The 21,729-nt window shown below is 41.8% G+C and overlaps 2 protein-coding genes across 29 annotated transcripts in view; one reads left to right on the top strand and one right to left on the bottom strand.

Moving 5' to 3' along the window:
• INPP4A (inositol polyphosphate-4-phosphatase type I A) overlaps positions 1-8,517 on the top strand; it is a 135,091-nt gene extending 126,574 nt beyond the window's left edge. For 14 of the 28 annotated variants that reach the window (XM_072741126.1, XM_072741114.1, XM_072741131.1 and 11 more), the window contains one exon: positions 5,833-8,517. In XM_072741126.1, coding sequence (XP_072597227.1) covers positions 5,833-5,965 — 133 coding nt within the window. In that variant the 3' untranslated portion in view covers positions 5,966-8,517. Of the gene's footprint in view, positions 1-803; positions 4,621-5,832 lie in introns of those variants that run through there. The other 14 variants (XM_072741119.1, XM_072741111.1, XM_072741107.1 and 11 more) reach the window with 1 other exon arrangement.
• Positions 8,518-14,505: 5,988 nt separating this feature from the next.
• COA5 (cytochrome c oxidase assembly factor 5) lies at positions 14,506-21,707 on the bottom strand. The gene is made up of 3 exons (XM_025992505.2): positions 21,477-21,707; positions 15,762-15,845; positions 14,506-15,050 (listed from the first exon to the last, which is right to left on the bottom strand). The coding sequence occupies exons 1-3, from the start codon at positions 21,573-21,575 to the stop codon at positions 15,009-15,011; spliced, it is 225 nt and encodes a 74-aa protein (XP_025848290.1). The 5' UTR covers positions 21,576-21,707; the 3' UTR covers positions 14,506-15,008.
• Positions 21,708-21,729: the final 22 nt, after the last annotated feature.

Genomic DNA, 21,729 nt, shown 5'->3' with positions numbered 1-21,729 from the left:
TGCCACTTTGGTGACATTCATAGAGGATGTGGCTCCAAAGCCGTGTCACCTCAGTATATTTTGTCTGTGGTGCCAAAAGGGAAAATTCCAAAATTTCTGATGTGAGCTCGGTTGGATTCCATTTTTGGGGATCACCCTGCCCACTAGTAAATTTGAATGTTCAGAGCCACCAGCAACTCAGGCCCTGCCACTGCTTAGCCTGACAGCCAAGGTGAGTCTGGGGAGGGCTCTGCCTTTGACTGGTACTTGAGGTAAATGGTAATTGTCTGAGTGGTTCATCAAGAGGCAGCTCTGGCAAAGTCGGCCGCACGGCCCCCCGCTCAGGCATCTGTGAGAAGGTCAAACCACCCCCACCCTTCCCCCAATGGTTCTTCATGTTCAGCTTGCTTTTGGAAACCCATGTCTTGGCAGCATGTGAGAGCATGGCAGGGCAGCATGGAGTTGTGCTTGGCCAGCCGAGAGAGGGCGAACATGGAAAACCATTTAGTCAACCTACATGTGTTTGTTTTCAGTAGACGACAGTATTTTTTCTTATTTTCACTTCTCTTTCTCTCCTTTCTTCTTGTGACTGTGCTGGTTTTGTTTTGGTATCCCTTCCACACCCTTTTCTGCACATCACCTTTTCTTTTTGTTGTGGCTCCATCCCATTTTTTTTTATACCTTACCATTTGGTTCTCCTCTTTTTTTCCATACTTTTGATACAATCCATTGCATGTGTCTCCTTTTTTTTTTTCTTTTTTTCCTTTTCTTTATTTTCTTTGCCTTTTTCTTTTCCTTTCTCCCAAACTTTTTCCTTTTCACAGCATTGGAACACGGGAGGTAGTCACCCAGAAGAACTTGAGCGGCCTGGTGCCCATCCGAGACTTAAGACTAGACCCCAGCCTCCTCTGTTCCATCCCTTTGTTAGCTCTGAGCCCCAATTTACTGATTGTGTGGCTCTTCCTGAGCATAGCCTACCTGGTGACCAAATTGCGTTGCAAATGAGTATCCTTGCGAAAAGTCAGTACTAAGTCACAAGAGAAACAAAAGTGCCAGAGTATGTCCAGCCACCTGTGTCCCTAACTGGACAGAAGGAATGTGTCAAAGCATGGTCTGCCAAGAAATATTTCATGCCTTACAGTTTGATGTTCTGTTGTTCTGAACTGTAAATACCCATCAAATTATTTCACCAAGAGGACTCGTTCTTTTAAATTCCATCGAGTTTTCAGAGCTTGTAACACATTCTGACAGTGCCCTGTCACTGCATTGTTTAGCTGGCCTCGAGTTACTTGTACCAAATCTCTCACCTTCTGATGTACAAATCTTCATTACCTGTATATCTCCTGTGCCCTGTTTCTGAGAGAAGGGGTTCTGTCTGAAGAGAGTTTGTGTATTTGATACTATTCTTTAATGTACCGCTAACCTTTCCTTTCCTTTTGAAGAGAAATGAAAAGGATAGATGCTTTATAACCGGCTCATCTAGATCTACCTATTTAATAGGACATGTACTTTCTGCTTTCATTTCAAAGCGTAGTCCCTGAACTCACAGTAGCAAACACTTTGCAGAATCGTAACATTCCTCGCTTGTGTTTATGATTTCCAGTCTGAGATGACACAACGCTGTGACTGCAGTAGCACGTTGTACCAAGTCAGGCACATTAAAATAACATGCTGCATGTGACTTTTGACCTACTCTTTGAGATCTTTAGGGATCACTAAACTGATTACAGAAACTAGTGCGTATAGTAACAAAAGGCTATTAAATACATTTATTTTTCACGAAGCAGTATTTTTCATTTTAAAAATCGCATCTTGAAATACAGATTAAAGTCCAGACATCTTTTCTCTCTGCCAAATCAAATGTGGTTAATAATGATCATTTTGAAAATCAAAGAAAAAATGAACCAAAACTGGAGGCCTAACCTTTGGGCACTTGTGATAGATGGAACCATGCTTGGATTTGTGCTGTTAGCACTCTTCACATAATGTGGCAATGCCCAGAAAATGGAATGGTTCTTAACCTTAACTTTCACATTTGGCAGAAGAGTAATTGAACGTGTGTAATGGTAACAGTAAATTAGGTGGAAATGCCATAGATTCTGTATAAGAAATACTCAGTGGCTTCTCTGTTTTCCAGTTCAAACTATGCCATGCTTCTGGTTTTGACCGCCAGCTGGTTCCCCACGCACAGTATTTTATGAAAGTGAATTTCTTTTTACCAGTCTAGAAAAATCAGAGTGAATGTACAGAATCTGTCTTTTCCAGAAACTTTACACACATGCATACACACAAACCCAATCCACCACAAAATCTGCCCTCTCTGTTCCTCCCTCAAGATATCAAGAACTTACTCTGGGACTTCTCTGGTTTGACATCAGACTCTAGGAATGGTAGAAGTGGTTAGCAGTGAATGAAAAACGCTGGACTCAGGATTCTAAGACTGTTCTCCTCATACCCTGGGAGGCCCTTCTTTTCCTAGACCCCCTGAGCACTGCAGGAGCCCTAGGGCAGGGTTCCTACCTGTAGGGGAAGCCAGTCTTCTCACGAGTGCCGTGTGGCCACTGCGTCTCTTCTAGAACAACTGAGGTGGCCGTTCTGTGGCATAGCTCCTGACACCCTTCAGTAGGGAGTCTCACCGGATGCCCAGTGATAGGTGGTGTTAAGTTGTAGCAACACAACACTCGTCACTGTCTGATCCGTGATTCTTGAGAGGCATGTTCACCTCCTGCCTCCTTCACTTTGGGGCGCATGTGTATCAGCACCCGAAGACTGTTTAAGATCCTTTATTTGAAAGGGAGAAAGTAGAGTTCACAGGCCCTTTCAGCTCCTGTTCCACAGCCTCCCAGTCCCTGCTCTGGTTCAAGTGCCCCTGAAGCCCCTCGGTGGTGACACGTGCTTGTGCCTACCTCCAGGCCTGGCAGAGACTATGCACCGATGAGGGTGGCCCTTTGACTATAGACAGTGTGCCCCCCGCCGCTCCCCGGGCTTGTGGGCATTTCTGTCCCAGTCCCTCGAGACTCCTCCTGGGACCACCTCTCCACCCCCAGCAAAGGGAGGGCATGGCCACTAAAGAGGCCCCTCTGAGGAGGTCTTGGGCACCACAGCCTGCTCCTCGCTGCCATGGTGCCAGCCAGGCCTTCCTGCCCTGTGTAGATTTGGCTGCTAGGTTGACAGAGAAATAAGTTGGAAAGGAGAGAAGATAAAGTTCTTTGTTTTTCTCTTCAGGGGCTGAGCCAAAAGGCAGTCATTCTAGCTGTCCGGTCATGAGGGCAGCACAAGAAAGACCACCAGGAGATCAGCCTAGACTCTGATTGTTGTTGCCACCTTTCTTCAGACCGTCTGAGGAAAGAGACTCAGTATGCTCACCCTGTGTGCTGAGTTTTAGCATCACTAAGGCTTTTTATTTAGGAAATAAGACTAAATATATATCTGAAAATCTTTTCTGCTTTAGTGAAAAATAGGCTGGATGAAACAAACATGGGAAGGATGAATCACCAAAGAGGAGTCTGGTATTTGGTGATGGTTTTCAGGCTGCTGCTGAAGTGATGCTAGCAGCAGGTGGGACATTATCAGTGGCCACCAACACTAGATATTCAGGATCACTGAGATCCCAGTGTATCCACATGAGTTCTAAAGTGGAAGATCCACACCAGAAAGGGAGAATCAGAGGAGTCCTCAAAATTAGTTGTCATCTGGGTTTCCATTCTAGTTTCTCATTCAAAAAAATGGATGTCCTTGAAAAGAAATAATTTACCTATAGAATAAAAAAAAATCATGGAGCTTTGAAATAGTTAAACCCCTCTTTCTAAAATCTATCCAAGACCTTTTCAATGGGTGCTGTTGACACCCAAGAACTATGCAGCCGATGTGGTGGATAGAAGTGTTCTACCTTAGGACAGCAGGCTGGCCCCTGTGGCAGGAAACGCCAGTTAGCAGGACACACCCTCTCCCCTCTACACACTTCAGTCTCAAGCCCTAGCACCAAGCTCCTGCAAATAAGTCATGGCAGCATTGGGGTGCCATCAGCCTCAGCAGTCAGATTTTGTAAATTCAAAAACATTTGAAGGAAAGTAAGTACGATTTGCTTTAAAAACTAAATCACATGGAAAGGGTAATCTTGATTACAATGTTGTGTATCACCTATTCAGTCAGTAAAACCCATAATTAGCTTCTTTACCATGTGTAAATAAAAGATAATGGCAAAGTTGACAGATGATTCTTCTGTGCTCCTCAAAGCAGTTTGGCATTTACTAGTGATAGATGGCCTTTGAAAAGTGTGTACATTTCTATATAAATAGAGAAACCATATCTGAAATAGTTTGATAACATGAGAGCTTCCAAAGATAAAGTCAGACTAACTGTGCATAGGAACCTATAGCTTCTGCTTTACATGAGATTATATTTTTATCTGATTACTGGATGCTAGACAAACATGATCATCCTTTACCCTGCAGGGTTCCCTGTTCATATGGCCTAGGCATTCAGCTCCAATGACACCTGTCTCACTGAGGGCTTGAGGCTCTGGTGACAAGAAAGCCTAGCTGAGTTACTAAATTACTTAATAACAAGCAGGTGGATACTTTTCTAAAATACCTGAGCTTACCTTTTGAATAAAATTACTGTCGTACCAAAAATATTTTACATGTTGTTGATAATGAGACTGTCATTTTCACTTTAAAAGGCTTGAGCAATTGCCACTGATATTTTTTAAAAATGCATGACATAATGGTCTTCATACAATTTGAAATATTTTTTTTAACTCACTCTTTCTTGGTAACTCCAAATTTTACATCTCATAATGGGGATTTTTGTACTAAATTTGATAACTAGTCGATTTAATTGCTAGTCTAAGAATAATATAAAAATGTAAAGTTCTGTGCTTATAGGAAGTCATTTATATTTAGAGTCGCTTTTGCCTGTTAATTTAATGTCTACAGCAGATCATTTCCCAGAGAACTCCCCTGATGCTCTCACTTGGGAATGTGAGGCCTGCCTGATGGCTCATCCTCCTGTTCAGCATTTGCTGTGCCTGCTGGGTTGCCATGACAACCCTCCATCCAGTACAGCTGGGGATGATGCCGATAGCGGGTTCTGTAGGGAAGGGCACCTGTGGGCTCTCACTGGCTTAGTGGCCTGCCTATGAGAGGTGACCACAGTGAGGACAGCCCACCTGGAGAAGACTGCCATGGGGAGATCTCACTGGGCTCACTCCTTCATGATTGTTCTAGCCCAGACAGCTGTGCAGACTCACCGTGCCACCATTGCATGGGCTCACTGATTGCTTTGCACCCAGGACAGCTATCTCCTCAGTGGGGATGGCATGTTAGAGCAGCCTTCTCAGCCAGATGGCTTTGCTACATTCTGAATTCTGCAAGGAAAATGAACATTTTGAATTTGAGGTGATTAATAGCCATTGCTACTACAGAAAAATGCAGCTCCTGAAAGCTTTGGTAAGAGTAGCACTATTTCTCATTCTATTCAATTTGCGACGCCACAGAACCTTTGAACTGCTAGTTATGATAGAATTCTCAGATTACTAGACATGACATTCATGGAAACCTTCCACTTAAAAACATAAGTTTGCTTCTACTTAGATATAGCGCTGCCTCTGGAAATGCCAGACTCGCAATCCCATCCAGCATGTGTCCATGTCTGTGCTTTTCTTAGTTGCCTTCCTCGTTCAGAAGCCTGCCATCTTGCGTGCGTATTGTTGTAAATGAGTCCGGCACCCATTAGAATTAATCAACCTTTTTTTTAATGCTATGAAAATAATCAACTCATTTCATCTTAGTTTAAGTCTTTTCTTTTTTCCTTTTTTACTGCTGTCATTTCTTGTGCTTGTTTTTTCCCCAGTGAGGGTTGTCGAAGAGAAAATACAATGAAGAATGTTGGAAGTCGCAAATATGCATTTAATTCCCTGCAGCTGAAGGCTTTCCCCAAGCATTACAGGCCTCCCGAAGGGACTTACGGAAAAGTTGAAACATGAACACACGGTTCCTCTAATTAGCTGTTACATACTAAATGTGGGTACCCTCTAGTGTCATATATGAATTCTTCAAGAAGACCTGAAGGATTGGTTTTTATTTTTGTGTTTTTTAAAAAAAAATTCACTAAAAAGTCTATGGAGCATGTTTTTTTCCCACTGGAATTAATAGGAGGTAATGTTTGGCTCAGTAGTGTGGATTGTAGCGACTGCCCATTTAAATAGCCTCAGCCATAACCACACAGATATCATTGATAGTTCCCTGTATGAATCAAGCTAGATATGTCTGAAATGCTAAAAGACTTTTTAAAATGCCCACTTAGGCAGCTGCACACCTAACGTATTTTTCTACTGAGTAACTCAAAATTGAGCATTGAATTACAGTCTACTTTTAAAAACTCTGAATGTAAAACAGTAAATAATATATTAAATTATTGGATCCTGGGCAGACCAATAGATGTTAAATGTTAACTCAAGCTTTGGGAAAGAAGCCAGCTCTAGCTCGTGCAGTGAGAGCAAATGGTTCCAATGAATTGTCCCATCTGTAACGGCACAGGTGAAATCAGAAGGTGAAGTGAGGGTCACTAAATAACGCCTGAGATCAGACTTCACTGGAAGGTAGTCTCTGCACAGTGGCTCCCACAGTGGGGCCCAGCTCTGCCCCTGACACCTTGTAGAACAGGGTGTGTGCTGGAGAATGTGAAGCCAGCTGTCCTGTTCTCTTCAGCTCTGGGGCTGGTCCTGCACAGGCCCCCTCCTTCCATCACTCCAGAACCCCGCTCACTCATGAGGTGTCTGCTGCCTCTCAGATAGCAATGGGGGATTTTTGTGTGTGTAGGTGCTGGAAGCCTAAATATTTTCAGAACAGATGTCCTTTCGTGGGTTTCCCAATTTATTGTCTTCTAGAAGACAATGCAATCATGTTGAATTGTCTGATGAAAGTGTCTCTTAGGTTTGCAGTACTTGTTACAGTCCTCTTCACATTCTCTTATGTAAGATGACTATTGAGAAAGTTGGATTTATCTCCTACAGTGAGATTTTGAAAGGGATTAATGGGCCATAAAACTTAGGAATTTCATAGAAAATTATGTCTGGTCATCTATTATAAGATGATGAGTCTTATCTGCACATAGCAGAGATTTTTTTCTTAGTTTATATGTTTATCAGTTGTTTATCATGATTATGTTTACATGTTATTTAAAAGGCTGTAAAAGAAATCTATGTGGCACATACCCATGATGCTGATCCTAATGATTTAGGAAATTCCTACATCTAAATTTGAGGTATTATTCATGGGCTCCTTTAGAAATGCCAGTTGGAAACATGTAATGTATGTGGGCTGCTGAGGCCCAGGCAAGGCCACCCACCGGCAGGGACCCAGAGGGGTAGGCACAGGTGAGGGTGGAACTGGATGGATGACCCTCCAGGCCCTACCTTCTCAGACAGAGCCTACTTCTCCTGATGCCTGGTTGGGTGTGAGAGGATATGGAGGACGCAGCAGGGAGTGATGGCACAGCTCACACATCTCCCACGGCTGGCTCACTGTGGAGAGTGTGCGCAGACACTGCTGTCCACCACCCCGCTGCAGAGGTGGCAGCAGCTGGTATCACCTTCTGCTGTGTTAGACCCCGCTCAAAGACAGTTTCCAGTATGGCTGATTGGGCCTCTCACCACTCCCCCATTTCATTTAATTTGTAATTTCTCTAGCATCTACCTATTTCCATCTTTTCTTGTTTTAACATCACTACCTTTAAAAAATTCCCTCGTCTTTTTTAAATTAAATGTTACCCATATTGTTTCCAGAATTTTATTTTATTTTAATTTAATTTAATTTTATTTTATTTTTGGTCTGAAGAGCATTAAGTACCTGCATTTATCAAAAGGGAATACAGCAAATGTTGAGTCATCTGTTAGCAATTCTGCATGTGGCACCATTATGTGAATTATTTTAACGACTTTGGCTTCATGTTAAGGATCACCATAAAACTCTAAGACTTGGCTAATCGTGTAGAAAATGTGGAGGCGTCAGTATTCCATGTGAGCGCTCGGCCGGGCTGCGGCGAGAGAGCCTGGCTCAGCCTCCCGGCGGCCTCACGCCCTCCGCGCTTGCTCCGCGCCAGGGCTCCTGCCCGCCGGGGTGGCCGGGGCTCCTCCCGTGGGCCCGGAGCCTTGAGCTTCGGTTGCACAAGGAAAGCCGCTTCACAGGTTCCGGCCAGTGTTCCTGAGAAGGCCCCTCCTTTCAAAAGAAACGTGGAGACCCACTAGGAACGTGGGACGTGACGTGGATTCTGTGTAAGCACGTGCAGCACAGTTGCCTTTGGTTTCCTTTAAAAATGTACAAATATTGTATAATACAGTTTTGTCCCCACACAATTGTATTTGCCAAGCTTAGTGCATTCAAGTACTTTTATTTATTTGTTTTGGGTGGGCAGTATTAATATATATAAACATATAGTTACTGTTTTATATATTCTTAGCTCATTCAAAGCCATGTATGCTGTAAATGTGCTAGTCTTTAGAATGACAAATAATAAATAACTGACAAGAACATTAAACTTGGTGTTGCCTGGTTCATCCCGTTCCAATCAGTAGGAGGACTAGTGGTATGGCCGCAGCGGGCTGGGCCACCTCAGTGGCATTGCATCGAGCGCTCGGGAGTTTGTAAGCATGAGACCATGACAGACTTCTGTTTTATAACCTTGTTCCCGTTTAATTTGAAGCAGAGGGGCAGTAGGGGTGGGATCAAGAGCGTGGACTTCGGCTTCGGATAGAGCCAGCTCCAGTCCTGTGCTGCCACTCACTGGCTGGTGACTGAACAAGTTGCTTGCCCTCCCTGAGCCTTGGTTTTCTCACGTGCGAAGCATGGACCCAACAGTATGTTCTTCGTAACATGGTCTAAGGTGCCCTGGCATTAAATGTTCTTCAGTGTCGCTGTTGTTACCGTCCCACGTCCATTAAGAGGGATTGTGTCTTCTCTGTGGGTTGCCTGGTCATCTGTTTCGTGTGATTTGCTTAAAATGTAGTTCCATTAATGGTTGGTTTGTTGTAACAAGGACTGCATCTTGTACCTTTGCACCTTTTTCTCAGCCATGTGAGCAATGATTTCCTTTGGATGAATTCCTGGCAGCAGACACTTACAATTAAAAGATCATTTAAATTTTTTAACATTTTTGAATTTTTACTATTACTGAAGTGCTCCCAGAAAATTAACCTACCACCTATTAGCACATGCCTTTTTTCCTTTATTCTCAACTTCTGTTTGATGACTATGAAAATTGAACATCTTCTATACTTTTAGTGATATTTCTACTTTTGTGGCTTCATTGGAGTGTTGGTCTTTTTCATGTGCCTTGTTTCTAATATATATTAACTCCTCTGTCGTATGTAGCAGTTTTTAAAAACCTTCTCATTTGTCTTTGGTTTTGTTTATAGTAGGGAGTAAGAGAAGTTTTAAAGTTTTTATGTAATTAAATATGCTTGTCTTTTTCTTTTTGGTGCTTGTTCTGAAATCCAGTCCTGGCTTCACCACTGAAGGTGACAGACTGGGCACCCGTCCCTTGTCCTTGAGATGGATGAGGTGCTGTGCACTCAGTGAAGGACCACACTAGCCTGTGCCACCCTGGATAGAAAGCTCCCTCCCCATTGCTAAGATCTGGCAAGTGGGAAATAACTTTGTCTTATTTTTATCATAGCTGTCAGTCTCCAAGCTTTGACAGATTCCTGAGAGCATAGGATCAGAATATCCACATTACAAATTCCCCCTTGGACTCCTCTTATATCTCAGCGCTATCTTTGTGATTATTCCTTCCTGCACCAGGCTCTTTGGTGGGCCGTTTCCGCAGTTCAGGCAGGTCTGAATTCAAATATAGACCTCTGCGGTATTTTCACGCTCTGTTGTATCATTTAATGACAAGCTGGGACAGGTTAAAGAGGATAGGAAACTTGTTTATGTTTCCACTCCTGGGAAGATGATGTCCGCATCAGAGACAAATTTAGAAAGAAAGCATTTCACTGCTAAGTACCCCTTGCTGCTCACCCCTCTCTCGGCTTCCATGCCCTCACTCTGTCTCCTTGTTGTCCTCCACCCACCACTAACATTATGGTGTTCCCCATGTTTCTGTCCATAACTCTCCATCTCCTTTCAAATGCTCTTCCTGAAAAGTCTTAATCACTCCTATGGAATAAATTGCCACTTATTTGCTAATGACTCCCAGATTTCTAGGTCCTCCCCAGACTCTAGGTCCATATCCATCTACACACCCAGCCACCTCCTAGTCATTCTACTTGAGTGTCTACCTTGGGGTCTCATAGCCTATCACAAAGTCATGCTTTCTCTCCAAGCTGGCTGAGCCATCCTCTATTAAATGACCCTACCCTCCACCCAGTGGTCATCTTTTCTCTTGCCTTCCACATCTCATCAGCTACTAAGATCTGTATCTCATTACTCCTTCAGCCTATCCCATAATTCACCCCCACACTCACAGCCCTAGTCCATGTCTTGTCCCCACCACCCCTCAGCCTTCTCACTGCTCCTTAAATGCCCATCTCAGGCCTGCCCTCCTCTATGATTTCTCTCCATAGAATGAGTTGGTCCCTTAAAAAAAAGTATTTTTCCTCATTTCCATTTTGAGTATAACTATCATATTGTGTATCTCCTACCCATCATAATACGTTTTACTTTGTCCAGCATGTTATTTTGTGTCTTCGACAGCAAACATAATGGCTGTCACCCAAAAACGTTTACTGAATGAAAGGATAACTTTTGGGAGGGACGTGTTCAATTGAAATTTTTCTTATTTTACCACTAGACCATTGTTGCTTTTGTCTCTCTGTATAATCCGTCATTCTAAACAATGACAAGGAGCCAAAACTAACTGTCTCAAAGGAAAAAGCAAACAAGAGCAGCAGAGTGTGGCAAGCACCAGGATGGCAGTTTTCTCTCCTAGGGTAAGCGGTAAGCAGCAGGGTCTCTGAGGAAAGCCCAGTACCATAGTGGGTTCACACAATGTCCTTTTGATCTAGATGGTAGTGACATGATGATTTACTTTATAGTTATTTGTTAACATTATGCACCCTGTGCACCTTTCTATATGGCTGTTATATTCAACAAAAATTAAATGTTAACCCATCATTATTCAATCAATAATCTGTGAAGAGAATTAAGAATATAGTTCTATTTATAATAGTATAAAAAAGGAATAAGATACTTGGAATTAACCGCATCAAGGAGGCAAAAGTCTTACACTGAAAACTACAAAGTGTTGTAGAAAGAAGACACCAATAAATGGAAAGACATTCATGTGAATGGACTGAGAGATTTCGTATTGTTAAGATGCCAATACTTTCCAAGGTGATGTACAGATTCAGTGTACTCCCTATCAAAATTCCAGTGGTGTCTTTTGCGGAGATAGGGAAATGCATCCTAAAATTCATCTGGCATCTCAAGGGACCTAGAACAGCCAAAACCCTCAAAAAATAACAGTTGGAGGTTGCACACTTCTTGATTTCCAAACTTATTACAAAGCTATAGTAATCAAAATAGTGTGGCACTGACATAAAGACAGACATATAGACTGGCAGAAAAGAACAAAGGGCCCAGAAGTAAACCCTAGCATATGTGGTCACATGATTTTCATCAAGGACACCAAGATCATTTAATGAGCAAAGGGCAATCTTTTCAACAAATGGTGTTGGGAAAACTGGATATCCCCGTCAAAAGAGTGAAATTGGACCTTACACTATGTACAGAATTAACTCCAACTTGATCAAAGACCTAAATGTAAGAACTAAAACTGTACAACTCCTAGAAGAAAATTTAGGGGAAGAACTTCATTGGATCAGTCAATCATTTGTTGGATATGACACCAAAAGGACAAGCAACAAAAAGTAAAAACAGATACACTGGACTGCACCAGAATTTAAAACAGCAATGGTGAACATAATCAACAGAGTGAAAAGAAATGGGAAAAAGTGCAGATGGTCTCCACTAAGGAGTTAATATCCAGCATATACTCAGAACCCCTAGAGCCCCACAACAGAAGAGCAGACAGCCCTATTTTACAAGGGGCAGAACTTTGAATAGACATTTCTCCAAAGAAGGTTTATAAAAAGCCAACAAACACATGAAACAATGCTCAACATCAGTACAACAGTGGTTGCCAGGGGTTGGGGGTACAGGGTAATGGGGAGTTGGTTAATGGGTGTACAGTTTCAGTTTCACAAGATGAATGAGCTCCAGAGATTGGCTGCATAACAAGGTAAATGTACTTAACACTATTGAACTATATACTTAAAAATACTTAAGATTGTATGCTTTATGTATATTTTACCACAGATAAAATTTTAAACAGTTACTAATAAAGGTATCATAAGTTTCAAAGTGGATCACAGACCTATATTAAATTAAAACTATAAAATTTTTACATGAAAACAAGAATAAATTTCTGTAAGTTTGAATTAGGTAATGATTTTTTTAGATATACCAAAAGGAAAAAGATAAATTGGAATTTATCAAAATAATTGTGCTTCAAAAGACAGCAAGCATCAAGAGAGTGAAGACAGATCACCTTTGGGAGAAAAACATATGCCAATCATTTATCTTTAAAGAACTTGTATACACAATATATAAAGTCTTCTTATAACACAGTAATAAAAAGACAGCTTGGAGCACCTGGGTGCTCAGAGGTTGAGCATCTGCCTTTGGCTCAGGTCCTGGGCCTGGGGTCCTGGCATCGAGTCTCCCATAAGGCTCCTTGCAAGGAGCCTGCTTCCCTCTCTGCCTATGTCTCTGCCTCTCTGTGTCTCTCATGAATAAAAAAAAATCTTTAAAAAACTCAATTGAAAAATGGACAAAGGACTTGAATAGACATTTCTCCAAAGATCTACATAAGGCCAGAAAGCACATGGAAGCATGTTCAACATCAGTAGCCATTAGTGAAATGCTGATCAAAATCCCAATCAGATACCAGGTCATACCTAGTAGAATGTTTATAATCAAACAGATGAAAAACAACTGTTGCTGATGTGGACAAATTAAAATCCTCATGTTGTTGGTGGGAATGTAAAATGATGTAGTCACTGTGGAAAAGTTTGGCAGTTCATCAGAATGCTAAACATGGAGTTGTTATACCATTGTTAGGTGTATACCCTGGAGAAATGAAACATATCCGTGCAAAACTTGTTCGTGAATGTTTGTAGCATACTCTTAATACCCCAAAAGTGCAAACAACTCAAAGTCCCTCAACTGATAAACAGATGCATAAAATATGGCATATCTGTACTATGGAATTAGTATTCAGCAATAAAAAGGAACAGACAGATGCTATGTATGGATGAAACTTGAAAACACGGTAAGTAAAACCCAGTCACAAAAGGCCACATATAATTCCATTTTTGTGAAATGTCCAGAATGTGCAAATCTATAGACACAGAAAGTGTATTAACTGTTGCTGGGAACTGGAGGGAAAGGAGGGATGGGAGGAGTAACTGCTAATGGATATGGGTTTCCCTTGAGAATGTTCTGGAATTAGTGGTGATGGTTGCACAAACTTGTAACTATACTAAAAAAAAAAAATTGTATGCTGTAAGTGTGAATTTTATGGAATGTGAATTTCTCCAAATGAAGCTGTCAATAAAGCTATTACTAAAAACAGAGGGTTCTATAAAATAAATTTAGTGTTTCTTACCAAAGTTCTTTTAATAAAAGTTGGAGCACTTAAATAGATATACAAGAGTTACTGGGGGGAAAATACCCCACAACAACCACCCATCATTTTCCCTTTCCCAGTGAGAAGCAGTATACATACACACACACACACACGAGCCCAGTGACACTGCAACAAGGACCAGTGTGCAGTCCTCACTTTAGGTGAACCTTTTAAAAAAGCAATTGAGCTACAGAACACCTTGACTGCTTATATTCCAAAGAACCATGGCTGTAATGAAGTATAGTGTCTTCATTATTCTTCAGTACTGGAAAGAGAGGTGAAACAGAATCATATTGGACTCAATTGTATTAAATGATCAGAATAAAATTACTGTGATTCTAAACTTTTTCAAGCATTTCCTGGTTTTCACTCCTGCTTTGACTATGAACATCTATTGTTTCAGTTTGCTCTGAATCCTTTCTTTTCAGGATGAGGCCCACCACTTATCCAATGCGATTCTGTTGGGAGTTGCTACAGTGCATAAGACCCAAGCCGGCCAACATCATGGGGCCCTCATCCCTTTTTCCACAGGGACTAGTCTGATTCAAGGGTGAACCAGGGAAGACAATTGTCCTTTTGTAGGATTTGATTAGTGAACCCTAGAAAAGGAGGTTAGCTCTCTTATTTTTGGATCACACGTCTTGAGATACACTTTGGGCTGCCTGGTCTCTTTCCCATTATGTAGAGAAGGGACCAACCAAAAATTGAAGCCAGAAACAAAAGTCACAAGATGGAGGCCAAGAGCCCTGGCAACATAACTGGAGGTTTGCATCCAGCTATGCCTACTGTTTGATATAAAGTTTTGAGGTTATTTAGTGAGTCCGTGCAAATGAAACATTTCTTCTCCAAGGAATCAAACACAAATTTATTTCAGAACCATATAGGACAGATTGAGTAAAAGAAAGCTTTATCCTAAACTTTCCCGATAGACATTTACTCCCCCAACGGCATGTTATCAGTTTTCACAGTCCCATCAGTGGCCTTCGTAATATTCAAAAGGATGTGCAAATGTGTCATTTGGTTGAAGAATCAAGTTGGAAAATAACAATCTTTTCACTTTTTATGCTTTCAAAAAATTCTCCAACAGTATGATGCTCCCAGCTCATAGCTGTTCAATTAGATTTTTCCTTGAAAAGTTAACTTGGAGCAAGAGAATCATTTAGCTTTGAATTTTGAATACATATTCAAAAACAGAACTCATCCATTTTCTCCATTGTTCATGGAGGGAAAAACTGGACCATCCCACTAGATACAGCAAAAAGTCTGTCTCCTATTTGGGCTTTTCTTTTGTAAGTGACTGGAGAAAACTTGTTCTCATTTTGGCTTCATCATGCTAGCATTCAATATCCTTTTCTTCCTCGGAATCTGGATCTGGCATCCAACTGAAAACAAATGTACAGTTAAATCAATTTTGTACAACACAATTAAACACAGCTTTGGTAAGGGGTCTCACTACATGACAGAAGTAAACCAGTTTCCAACACAGTAAAAAAGGCAACTGTCAGAGCTACCAAAGGAAAAAATAATAATAAAGATGACATTAAAAAGAAAAGTTCCATTTAAGGTCCCAATAAGGATTTTCTTCTTAAGTAGAATCCAAATTACACTTATGTTTTTCTCTGAACTACACTCAACATGTGCTCTAGCAAACTCAACTTTTTAATTCAGTTTTGCTTGGGTTAAGTTCAAATGTATTTGAAATTTTTAAATATGAAATAACAGCTATCTGGGGATTAAAAGGATTTAGTCATAGGATGATTGCATGTTCTTTGACTTACACCTCACAGTGCTGCCTCCTTGAAGGGTGGTAGGCTAGGTAGAGGGTTTCAAAGTCAATAAACAAGGCAGATTTGCATCTTGGAGGGCTAATAGTGAATGAGTCTTGGACAAAGGCTGTAAGAATCTATTAATCTGCTCAAATGTTTCCTGGACCACTCTTTTCAGTATCAGAGTACAAGTAATAGGTAAATAATATTACCTAATCCTTTTTTTCTGAATGATCTCACTGCAACCTATCTGTAATTAGTAAGTCATTCCATATTTAATTATGTATAGCTAATTTTTAGCATAAGCTTTTCAAAAGCTTTACTTACCATTGATCTTTTACATTCAAAAAATGAGTATTTCAGAGCTTTGCAGTTTCCTTCCTTCAGACACTGTCGAGGGGATTTTCCTTCCTAGGACGCAGAATACAGTATAAATATTTGGGAAATTTCCTCACAAAGCACAAAATCACTATCCTTTTGAAAGTAGTGCTTTTTGAAAAAAATTTAAAAATAGTAAATTATATGAGAAAATGCAGTTCGTTTTGACTCGATGTTTAGGAAGAACAGGATAGAATAAAAAGATGTATCATAATTCTGGAGCACTTTGAGGGTGCCCTTGAGTTCTTGAAAACACTGGTGTCCATGGGATACTTTTCTTTAAAATTTTTATGTAAAAAAAAATCTCAAAACTGGTATTTTTTAGCTCCTTACAGGTAAGAAAGAGTAAAGGTGAAAGTAGTAATGGGATTTCTTAAGTGTTTTTAAAATTTTTACACTCCAGAATTTTTCAAGACAGAACAAAGTAGTGTGTGTGTGTGTGTGTGTCAGAGGAGAGAGTGTGTGTGCACGTGCACACATGCATATGAGAAATTAGGCCTGCTGTCATAGGAAATGGGAGGGTTTTTTCTGGAAGGTCCCATCAAGTAACTTTAAAGCCTCTAGTTACATCCTTTTAATGCATGCAGTTTTACCTCCAACAGATCTCTGCACATTCCCACCCCAACGCCCGCAAAAGTCAAGCTCTCTAGTCTGAGAAGCACAACCACATAGACGTGGAAGAGCAAAGGGAGATGTTAACAGAATTTATATATGTCTGTGAGAAGAGATCTGCCAGGGCCTGATGTGAAATGAACTCTTTAGGCAGTGAAAGTTGAAAAGATAGGATGCTGCTACAAGAATATTCACAAAAGATATGCTTATTTCTGATTCTTAAAATGAGACTTTTTAACCTATAACTTAAAAATCAGACTTGACAAAGCAACAACTGCAAAACTAGGTAAGAGCAAAAATTTAGTAGAATTTTTTTGAAGGTAAACATGGAATAAAAATTTTAATACTACCTCTTCATGATCTTAAAATATTTTGAACAAATACACTGTTGTATGCATAACACAAAGGCATTTAAAGACGTTGGAACATGGAAGCATCTACAAATAATAAACTTCACAATTCAAAGAGGCAAGATTAAAATTGAATTGCAGTAAAATTTCTTTTTGGATGCCCTATCCTGCGAAGTTGTCTATTAATAAACAAAGCCCTCAAGGACTAACTTATTTAAAAAACTCAGAATGGTCCTAAATCAGTTAATGGGAGGTTAAAAAATAAATACTAGATATTCCCACCTAGATAGAGCTTTTATTTTTTTTAGTTTTCCTTGCCTAGACCCGGCTTTTTTTTTTTTTTTTAAGATTTTATTTATTCATGAGAGATACAGAGAGAGGGGCAGAGACACAGTCAAAGGGAGAAGCAGGCTCCCCACAGGGAGCCGAATGCAGGACTCAATCCCAGGACCCCAGGATCATGCCCTGAGCCAAAGGCAGATGCTCAACCACTGAGCCACCCAGGTGCCCCTAGACCTGGCTTTTACAACCAGGTAGCAGAAAAGATGTATGTGTACAAATGCTAACTGCCAGTGTGGGCCTGTCACAAAGCAGGAGAGCCAGAGGGATAACAGAGGTGCTAAAGGGGTTCTGTTAATGTAAATATATAGAAAATATCTGGAAAAAGTAGACCAAACTTACATTTTCTGAATTACCTGAGGTTTAATGACATCAAAATGTGATATGCAATTTGTGAAGGAAAAAAATCTTAACATTATTATTTCCATTAAAGAAATAAACCCATACTGCTTATAAACATTAGCCTTCTGCAGTCCTTGACAGTATAAAGGAAAATGATGAAACCTTCCTACTCAAGTTGAGTTCCAGTGTAAAATGGGTCAAACAATTTTGAGAATTAAAATGACCCTGTTCAGTGTTAATTTTAAAAGCTCAAACAGCCAGTATTAGGTGCCCTAAAGTCAGATCAGTTTCAGTGTTAATAAAGAACCTAGGTTGAATACTTCCTACCTAAATAGAAACACTGGGTGCATGCCCCAGGAAAAAGGTAACCCCAATTTCACCTGCTTTTCATCATCAAGGATTTCCCTTCAAGCAGATTTTGACACCTCAACCCCACAACTAAAACCACTTCTCCACACCTTTATTTTGCAAGTGCCAGTCACACTTCTGGTTTTTACTGTGAAAAATGCTACAGGGTACCGCATTCCTGATCCTCTGGAATCTTGCCACTTTCTAGTCTGTCTGCTTAGGTTCTAGATTTTAATGGCCACCTCCACCCGTGAATCTCAAAAGTGAATCAGAACAGAGTAGCAAGCTTCCTTGCACTATGTTGGGGGAGCCCAAAATTTTGTAATGAGATGCTGCTGATGGGATGTGTGTTACCCATATGAGAGAGAGTAAATAAAACTATACAAAAGACTAGAACTATAAACTGATGCTTCCCCAAACTATCTAAGATGTCGTCTTTTTCATAAGCTTTTAAGCCATACTGTCAACAGCCTGCTGGGAAGATCCATCTAGATACACCAGATCTAAAAGAGGTCCTGGGTTAATTCATCCTCCTTCATCTCTGCCAAATGGCAGACTCTAGTTATCCCTTAACATTTAACTCTTCCTTTCTAGTGAGGCCTACGGCTGGGCTAGACTTCCCAGACACCCTAGCAACTAGGCTGGGTCGACTAAGTTCCAGCCAATGGAGTATGTGAGGAACTGAAATGTAAAACTTCTGGGCTGGTCCTTAAAAAGGCACGTGGCTGCCCCCCTTCTTCGTTTATGATAAGATTTAGCTTCTTGTATACCGAAGTTCATACCATCCTTTCATAGGCAATCTTAGGTCATGAGTTGAGAATAATATCCTGTCTCCCATCATAGCACCTAAAACCACAAGATCAACAATGTCTAGGTTCAGGGAAGGCTGAGAGGAGCTGTCCAAGCCCTACTTATAGGCGCACACAAGAGCAAAAGAGAGTTTTCTATCTTCTTTAAGGCAGTGTTATTCTGGATCTCTGTAATATGTACCTGTCATATGAACCTATATCTTAATCAATACACTCCCAAGCTTATTTGCCTTCTGAGGTCAAAATTAGTGATTCCCAAACATGGCTGTGCCCAAGAATCAACAAGGGATACTTTTATGGGTGTTGGGGTTGGAGGTACTGGAATCTATACATTTAAGCTCTCTGCCCCCATCTCCAGGTAATTCTAATGAAACCCAGAGGTCTGGGAGCTTCTTAATGGAGGCACAAAGGAAATAACCCACGATTGAGGTTTTTTGGACATAGTTTCAAACTTTTTGATCTCCCAGGAGTCATATAATCCTAAGAAGTCTATCCAAGAGATGCCTTTTGAATCTGCTTGTTCCTTGCTTTTCCTCTCCAGCCCCACTGGGGCTGACATCCTTATCATCATTACCCTGAGCTTCTCCGAGGCCCGGTATTTCCTTGACTTTCTCTCATTGCAGCATTTATTTTGAATTCCTTCCTAGAACGAGGTCGAGCAGCTTTTTCAGTGGGTTAAAGACTGGCAAGGAGAGATTACAGCATCCATCTGTCAAAAGATCAGATTAACTTCTGTATACAAGAAGCTAAATCTTATCATAAACGAAGTGGCCACACAGGGCAGATGCAGACCTCAACAGAATGTCCCTTGGTCTTCAGAGTCCCTAGGAGGGGAGGGGCGGGCTGTAGCTGCCAGTGACACCATCTGAGAAGAGAAGATATTGTCCCAGATCTGCAAAACTCGATGTTCTGTCTCAGTACTGCCCTTTTACACTCCCCCTGAAGTTACGGTAAATTTAACACAAACTAAAAGCACTCCCATTTAAGGTACTTTTTATAATTATCATTTTCTCCTAAGTGACCAACATCAATAAGGCCACAAACTTAAGTTTGTGGCATGTGTCCTGGTCATTATCTTGTCTAGTTTTCTCACTTTCTAAAGATCTAATTTCCATGCAAGAGGGAATGTGTCCCAATCATCTATGTGTCCCAAATTAGAGTTTGGCACTCAAATGTTTGCGGAATAAATTATTACAAAAATACAACTTGGGATCCTTCTTGCCCTCAGTATCTTCCTCCACTTCTAGAGTTTCTTTCCTCAGTCCCACTGTGTACTTTATTCTCTTGATTGCTCATCCTCATGGCCTTCCTGATGCTGAATGTCAAGATAAATTCAGGGTCCTCACTCTGAGACACAAGGGCCTTCACACATGCCAACCTTCTTCTCAAGCCTTCTGTCACATTCCCTATCCCCCAATAGAGCACTAGCTTCTCCTGGTCACATCTCCCTGACTTGCCCATGCTATTCTTTTAGCTTCTCCCCTCAACCACCACATTCCTCACTCCTTTACTTGACAACCTATTACTCAACGTTTAAGACTCCTATCAAATGTCACCTCCTCTGTGAGAAGTTTCCAAATTCCCAAGAAAAATAAGTTGCTTTCCAGTGGACTCCCACGGGATGTTGTTCCTAACTCTAATCATTAAACAAATATTTACAAGATGCTTACACAGATGCTTATACTGTTGGAATTTAGACCCTTCCATGACTGTCCCTCCCATCAGACTGAGGTGATGTAGGGTATGACTGTAACAGATTCATCTTGGTATCACCAATGCCTGACATCATGCCTGCCACTTACCAGGCATTACTAAGAGCTGACTATTTGCACCAATGAAGCAGTCCACTGGAAAAGCCCTGTGCAGGGAAGTGTAAAGTGTGAAGACAGGGCACCTCCGTTTCCTCATCCGTGTGAGAGGGACTAGAGAGCCTCTTAAGCCCATGACAACTCAAGTTTTCAGACAAATTGGGCAGCCAGTCCGGCTGACTGCTAAAATCAGTGAACCAAATGTAAATCCTGAATCAGCAGAAACACTGATACAGCTTTATGATGCATGTCCATTTTGGGATAGTCTTTCCCTTTGAAGAGCAAACTCTGAAATTACATCTCCAAATGCAAAACATAATTGCACACAACTGATTGCCCTTTCATCAGGCCTTTGTAACTGGCAAAGGCACTTGCGTTTGAGTTGGGACCAGAACCCAGCTTTGGACCTCAACCGTCAACTTTGGACCTCACCGCTTGCACTCTGCACTCAGGTTGAGAAGACATGATTGTAGGGAGGGGAGACTGCGGTGAAGCAAGAGACAAAACAGTGAAGAAAAAAAAAATGGAGCTGCTTCGTTTACAACTTATTCAAGAGGGCACATAACTCCAACTCAGAAACGATTTCAAACCGAGAGAAAGTCAATATCTATTCAACCACAACGGAACAGAGAAAGGAGAAACTACCAGTCAATACAGCGTACCAGGTTTATGTAATTCTCTGATAATTTAGATTCTCATTTTCTAGCACGCAGGAAACCGGCCTTATTCTCCTTTATACTTCCAGAACCTAGTGGAGTGCCAGGCGACATTTAATAAAATGTTTCTTGAACCGAAATGGTTTATCTTTACGAGAATCCAAAGGGGAGGTTTCATGATCCCCAACCTAACACCGGAGGGAGCTGACGCTCCGACAGCCGAGCCGCCCAAGTTCACCAGGCTGGCGCCGTGCTCTATCCCTAGACTGGCTCCGTCACCTCCCCTGGGCGCCACCGCAGGCTGAGCGGGAGGCGTCGGTCGGGTCCTGCCTCCCGGTTCCAGCGTCTCCTCACCCCGGGCGCCCGGCCGCCCGGCCGCCCGGCCGCCCGGCCGCGCTACCTGGAGCACACAGTCCGACTGCAGCAGACAGGCGCCCAGGTCCTCCTTCACGCCCGCGCACGCGCCGCCCTCCGGCTTGTCCTCGTAATAACGGGGCATGACTGCGTCCCCGCCCCAGCAGCCGAGACCCGCCGGCGTCCGCAGCGGCAGCGACCCCCGTGGGGCGCAACGGACACTCGCGGAGGGAAGGAACCGGAACTTGCAGCCACAACTTCCGGCGGGCCCCCGGAAAACTACGGGGCCCGAGAGGCCG

The sequence above is a fragment of the Vulpes vulpes genome, chromosome 16 (assembly GCF_048418805.1).
Source record: "Vulpes vulpes isolate BD-2025 chromosome 16, VulVul3, whole genome shotgun sequence".
NCBI classification, from domain to species: Eukaryota; Metazoa; Chordata; class Mammalia; order Carnivora; family Canidae; genus Vulpes; species Vulpes vulpes.
Note: the sequence above shows the minus strand (reverse complement) of the source record. Positions and strands in the feature narration are given on the sequence as shown.

Bases quoted from the DNA above. Each gene is read 5' to 3' on its own strand.
- COA5 (XM_025992505.2), bottom strand. From the start codon at position 21,575: ATGCCCCGTTATTACGAGGACAAGCCGGAGGGCGGCGCGTGCGCGGGC. The intron at 15,846-21,476 runs GTAGCGCGGCCG...TCTGCGTCCTAG, and splicing joins AGTCGGACTGTGTGCTCCAG to GAAGGAAAATCCCCTCGACA. The intron at 15,051-15,761 runs GTAAGTAAAGCT...ATTTGTTTTCAG, and splicing joins TTGAATGTAAAAGATCAATG to TTGGATGCCAGATCCAGATT.